Consider the following 6,247-nt stretch of genomic DNA (forward strand, 5'->3'; position numbering starts at 1 on the left):
TTCTGACACTTCGTGCATTCAGATATAGAATTCTTAGCCTATTTCTCTTCTGTCTGTTTGAATCGCTGCCTATTGTGCTTAACCCAGCTCCCCGAACTCCCATCGGGCTACACGCTCCTTGAATTTTGTTGTCCTTCCTAAATTTACTTATTATTTCTGCACATTTAACTCCAAGTTCCATCAGACCATCCCTCTGTACATGTGTCCTCCTCATCACTTGTTCCGCCTCACCTTTCTCTACTACACACTTAATATTCTGGAACTGTGTAGTCCTCACTTGTCCTTTATTCTTCATCTCGCTATCCTCTCTCGCATTCTGGATCCCCGCCCCCGCAATTCTAGTTTAAACACCCCCCCCCCAAGAAGCACCACCAAACTTCCCTGCAAGAATGTTAGTACCGCTCAAGTTCAAGTGTAAACCATCCCGTCGGAACAGATCCCACCTTCCCTGGAACAAAGCCCAAATATCTAAAAACCTGAAGCCCTCCCTCCTGCACCATCCTCTCAGCCACATATTAATCTGTATAATCCTTCTGTTCCTTGCCTCACTCGCACGTGACACAGGTGGCAATCCTGAGATTGTTACCCTGGAGGTCCTGCCTTTCAACTTTGCACCTAACACCCTGAACTCACTACGCAGGGCCCCCTCACTCATCCTACCCATGTTGTTGGTCCCTACATGGAACAAAACATCTGGGTTCTTGCCCTCCCTCTCAAGAATAACCTGCACCCGATCTGAGATGTCCCGGACCCCGGCACCAGGGAGGCAACATACAATCGGAGACTCCCGATCTTCTCCACAAAATCTCCTATCTGCCCCCCTGACTACAGAATCCCCTATCACTACCGCTCTCTTCTCTTCCTTCCTCCCCTTCCCAGTCGAGGGTCCAACCTCAGTGCCAGAGACAGGACCACTGCAACTTGTTCCTTGTAGGTCATCCCCACCAACAGTATCCAAAACAGTATACTTATTCTTAATGGGAACTGCCACACGGGTGCTCTGCTCTCTCTGTCTGCTTCACCTGCCTCTCATGACTGTCACCCATTTGCCTATCTCCTGTCTTTTTGGTGTGACTACCTGCTGATAACTCTTATCTATCTCTGCCTCTACCTCCTGAATGATCCGTAGTTCATCCAGCTCCTGCTCCAATTCCCTAACTCGGTCTGATAGGATAACACACATAAAATACTGGAGGAACTCAGCAGGTCAGGCAGCATCAATGGAAATGAATAAACAGTCAAAAAGGATCAACAGTGCTGATGAAGGGCCTCACCTCAAAATGGTGTAATGTTCTTTTGTTAGTATCGAGGCCGTCTGACCTGCTGAGTTCTGCCAGCATTTGTGAATATTACTCTGGAATTGGTGGAGACATGACAGAATAGTTTGGAGAGTAGTCTTTCAGGCACAGAATTCCATGTTTTTTATGGTAGTATATGAATCACAGGTTAGTATATCATATTTTAAATAATCATACATAAACATGAGTTTTCCTGTTTGATTTGATTTAGGTATTTGTATTTTGTTCCTGTTCATATCTTTGTACAAAAGATTTAAATCCACTGATACATTTCACTAATTTTTAAGAGGTTTGCTACATTTACAATATCTGAAAAGGAGGCTTCATGTATTGAAAACAAGAAAATCCTATTTCATTAAGTGGAAAAAATTTAAAACACCATCTACCAACACAAATGAGAGAAACCTTATTCATTCTTTTGCTTTTTCTTCTGTGCAATGTGACAAAGTCTCTTCAGTGCTACAACCACCAGCACTATTGCCATGAGTAACATGGACAACAGTAAGACCATCACATCCACACAATAGTAAACATACCAGGGCAGTCGGTAGGATTCAGAACGCAAATGTCCTGCTCCTTTGTGTCGGGCAACGTACTCAATCCAGAAAACGGCTCGCTCCATTGGCGACTGTGGTTGGTCCCGGTGGAGGGTAGAGAGTTTCTTCATGTTGTCCCGGTAAAATGTGCCATTTATCACCTCATGAAGTGCCTGCAATAGATTTGTGGAGTGTATGGTTGCAACATTAAGCACCTTTGCTGCACCTCGGGATTCAAGTCGAAGTAAATTGTCAAACTGATCAAAAATTAGAGGCATGCCAATCACTGGCACCCCGTGGTAGATGGCCTCGTAAATACCATTGGTACCACCGTGCGAAATGAAGACTCGTGTGTTGGGGTGTCCCAGAAGGTCGTTCTGAGGGATCCATTTTCTCAGTAGTGTATTATTACCTACATTGGGAGGGATTTCTCCATCATATCTCCAAATCACCTTCTGGGGTACTTGAGCAAATGCCTCAGCTATTTCCATTGTAATCTGCTTTGGCAAGGAATGGATAAAAGATCCTAATGACATCACTATAAGTCCATGCTTTCCTGAGCTTTGAACAAACTCTTCAAACTCTGCCGCTAGTGGTTGGGCTGGTTTACACTGGAAGCCTCCAATGTAGACAATATTTGGCATGGTGGGTCTTGGGAATTCAAGTACAAAATCGACTCTCATCAGCCACACATCAGCCCTCAGCAGAATTGTCTTGATATCTGTGTCTGGACCCAAATATCGATGACAGAGCTCATTGTATTTGGGATAAATGGTAAGTTCTACAATGGATTGAAAGATTAGATGTTGGATGAAGTTTTGTGTTCTTTGAAGAAAGGACATTTTGTCTGTTAGGTTTGAGCCTAAGATTGGGACATAAGAAAGGGGGGATGGGACAAACAAGAAGTGAGCCTCACCAGATTCTAACCATCGAACATTATACACCAAAGGAAGTTTTAAATAATAAGCAAGCATTGATCCAGTAACAAAAAAAGGGTCTGAAAGCACCAGGTCAAAGTTTGCCTTTTCAAGTTGGCTTAGTAATGTTTTGTTTTGAAATATTTCACTGATAATAAAATGGAAAACATTCTGACAGTTCCGCATAAACTGTAGAACTTCAGACTGGAACTCAATATTGTCACTGAAGCTCCAGCCATCCTTCCCAAGCTGAAGTGCTTTTTGAAGAATTATACCAACTATATCCTTTACTTCAATGTTTTTCATTGGAATTACGATAGATTGATATAGGTTGGGCCTTTCATTGATGTACCAACTTTTCTCAATATAAATCACCGTGAAGTTGTGTCCACGAGGTTTCAGTTCCTCCAAGAGAATTCTCATGTTGATCCAATGACTTCCATCGACAGGTACAACTAATACATTAGCTGACTGATTGATGGGACAAAGCAAACTGATGATAATACCAAAGAGAAATGGGACAAGTGCTCGGCTTTTCCATCCAGAACCTTCCATATTAAGACGAATATCCAAAACCTGCTCGAGAATGGAAAAGAAATACTGTTAACAAGACATCAATTTGTTATTCAATTAAATGTGCTAGGTTTTCTAAAATTGACTCCTTCTACCTTAGGCCACGAACTTATCAATCACACCTCGTATGTTACATTCAACAATAGCTTATCAAATATTAGGCCAAAACTGATCAGTAAATGTTGCACTTCCATTTTGAACTTATGGTTCTTTTGGGAGCCAGCATGGATTCTATGGGCCTCTTCTGACCAATACCCCAACTTCTCTTCCCAATTCCATGGACCCAGAAGTCCTTAAGTTTCTCCCACAATCTCTTATTCCATCTATGAAGGAGAAGCTTGCTTGGGCACATTCAGCTAGTGCTGAGGAATCTGCCTGTTGAGTCTATGCCAACATAAACCTGGAATGGAAGATCAACTTTGTGCTTTACAATGGAGGAGAATGGCTCCAGAAGAAATTAGTTTACATTTTATCATACACTTAATTTGAAATGTTTAAATGTTTTACATATTTCTTCATGATTGCTTCTGTAAGGTAATCCAAAGTCTTAACACGCATGAATTTGATGTGGATAAATCTCCCTGCCTCCGAGTCTTAATTGCCTTTTATATATTTTAGTGGCATTTTACAATATGGTCAGTTTATTTTTTTTGGGAGATACAGTTCAATATAGAATAGGTCCTGAGCAGCACCACCGACAAACTTCAATTTAAACCGAGGTTAATCACAGGACAATTTACAATAACCAATTAATCTATTAAACAGCATGTCTTTGGAATGTAGGGGGAAACCAGAGGATATGGAGGAATCGCAATCGTTCTATGGGGGTGGGGGTGGTGGTTGGGTAGGTACAAATTCCTTAGAGAGCACACTGAGAGTGATCTTCTACCTCCAATCCCCTGGGCTGCAATAGTGTTGTTCTAACTGCAATGCCACTCATTATCCACCCGCACTTTGTTGGGAGGTGGGAAGCAATTGACACACCCAGAGCTCCACACTATGGTCAAAGGGGGAATGCTTATACTACACAGAAAACATACCCTCCCCCGTTACATTTGCTGTTGCAGTTTCCTCAGAGATCTGTGGTAGTTTGTTGTCCAATGTAAATTTCCCTGGCGATGGACAAGTGGGGTGGAGGGGTTGGAAGACAAAATGTATGACAGAACATTGGGGAGATAAGGAAAGGAGAAAATGGGACCAATGTGGTTTTCTTTTGGGAGCCAGTGTGGACTCTGTGGGTCAAGCAACCTGACCAAAAGCCGACAGTAACTCAGATAACCTCACACCACAACGGTACTTAATAAAGTTGCCACTGAGAGTCTGTTTACTCTTAGATTCCAGTTAATTACACGTGATCTGGTAAACTGTACCTTTGCTGTACATTTGGAGACACTGACACTGGCCAAATCTTTTGGATTTATGTTCATCCAAGCTTCCTGCTTTTTGTCATCTGACAGGTGCAAGAATCTGTTACTTTGTCAAATTGTAACCAGTAAAAACATCTTTACACCAGTAGGTAATTGTGAGTTTTAATTTACTGGTGTTTCAACTCTCCCAACACTCTCTGAATCCCGGAGAAGGAAACTAAATTCTATCCGTGTCTACATCTTTTACAACTTTGGATTCTGTAAACGGAACAGCGCCGCTCACCGGGACAATTAATATTCATCTCAAACATTATTTTCAGTTTTTAACAGCTATAACAACTTAATCCCCACGCTATTAAGCGAAGGAGAGGATAAGAGGGAGTCGAATATTCATCGGTGAACCAGCCTTTCCCCCGATGCTGCTTCTAAGTATGTTCACTTTGCGAGAACTAGGCACACAGCTTCAGACCAGATTATAAATTGCGTCTGTAAGATTACTTGTACTTTAAAGTTTCTGTACTTTTTGTCAATTAAATGTAACTTTTCACTTACTTTTTAAGCCGATATTGAGCGTCCGAGGAAGTCTGGTCCTGGAGATAGCGATCAGGCAGGACGCAGCGAAGTTCAAGAATTTTCACACGGACCGGATTTTACAGAATCACCAGAAACCGAGTGTAAAGATATCGAAACTGCCTCGTCGTGGTTTATATCGGTTAGGGCTACCTGAATCACAGGGCGTGTATTCGTGCCAAGTAGGCGATGCCGATCACTAATTGTTCTCGGAAAGTTGTTAGCACACACCTCCTTCAACAGCCGTAGTCCATGCCAATCATTTCAGAGGGTAAAAAGCGATTTCCTGTGTCTTTGGAGAGGCTCATGATTCCTTCATCCAGAACCTGGAAACCAGCGGGTATCCCTCGCTCATACCCTCTTCCTTTGTGATCCGCCCCGCACCTCCTGCAAGAGAGACCCTTTGTTTTCCAGAAACCGGACACTGCGGAGCACTCCCGATAGTTCCATGACCTCCAACTGGAATGAAAGTTACAGCACGTTAACAAAACTAGCCCAACTAACTGACACAATATTCACAGGCTGAGCAAATGGCTCCTTATTTCCGCCACATCCAAAACTCTAGTCTACGAAGGTTAACAACACACAGCATTTGCAGAAAAGCTGCTGAAAGCGTAAACGCATAGCAGTGGATATAGTACAAAACAGGTTCTTAACTCGAGCGTTGCATAGGGTAAGAACTATTGTCATTTAGATGATCCCCAAGACCTGCGCATTAAACCAAGACAGAATCTTATTTCCCTTAAGGTTAAAAACTGAACAGAAACACTCCTTGAGAACCTCACACATCCTCTGTGATTCGCTACAAGGATGTCCACTTTGGTCTTTAAGGAGCCCTAATTTCTTTCCAGTTACCATTTTAAACCCTTAATACCATTATAAATCTCTTGGATTTTCCTTCATCTTCTCTGCCGCATCTATCTCATGCTCCCTATTTTTCCCTTCCTCACTCCCATCTTGAGTAGACTCCTGCAAACCCCACACTC

General features: G+C 42.5%; 1 protein-coding gene across 1 annotated transcript; it reads right to left on the reverse strand.

Annotated features, from left to right (window-relative positions):
• Positions 1 to 1,371: 1,371 nt before the first annotated feature.
• LOC132382355 (UDP-glucuronosyltransferase 2C1-like) lies at positions 1,372 to 5,317 on the reverse strand. Its single transcript, XM_059952476.1, has 2 exons — positions 5,244 to 5,317; positions 1,372 to 3,327 (listed from the first exon to the last, which is right to left on the reverse strand). The coding sequence occupies exon 2, from the start codon at positions 3,304 to 3,306 to the stop codon at positions 1,705 to 1,707; it is 1,602 nt and encodes a 533-aa protein (XP_059808459.1). The 5' UTR covers positions 3,307 to 3,327; positions 5,244 to 5,317; the 3' UTR covers positions 1,372 to 1,704.
• Positions 5,318 to 6,247: the final 930 nt, after the last annotated feature.

Source organism: Hypanus sabinus, chromosome 28 (assembly GCF_030144855.1).
Source record: "Hypanus sabinus isolate sHypSab1 chromosome 28, sHypSab1.hap1, whole genome shotgun sequence".
Classification (NCBI taxonomy): domain Eukaryota; kingdom Metazoa; phylum Chordata; class Chondrichthyes; order Myliobatiformes; family Dasyatidae; genus Hypanus; species Hypanus sabinus.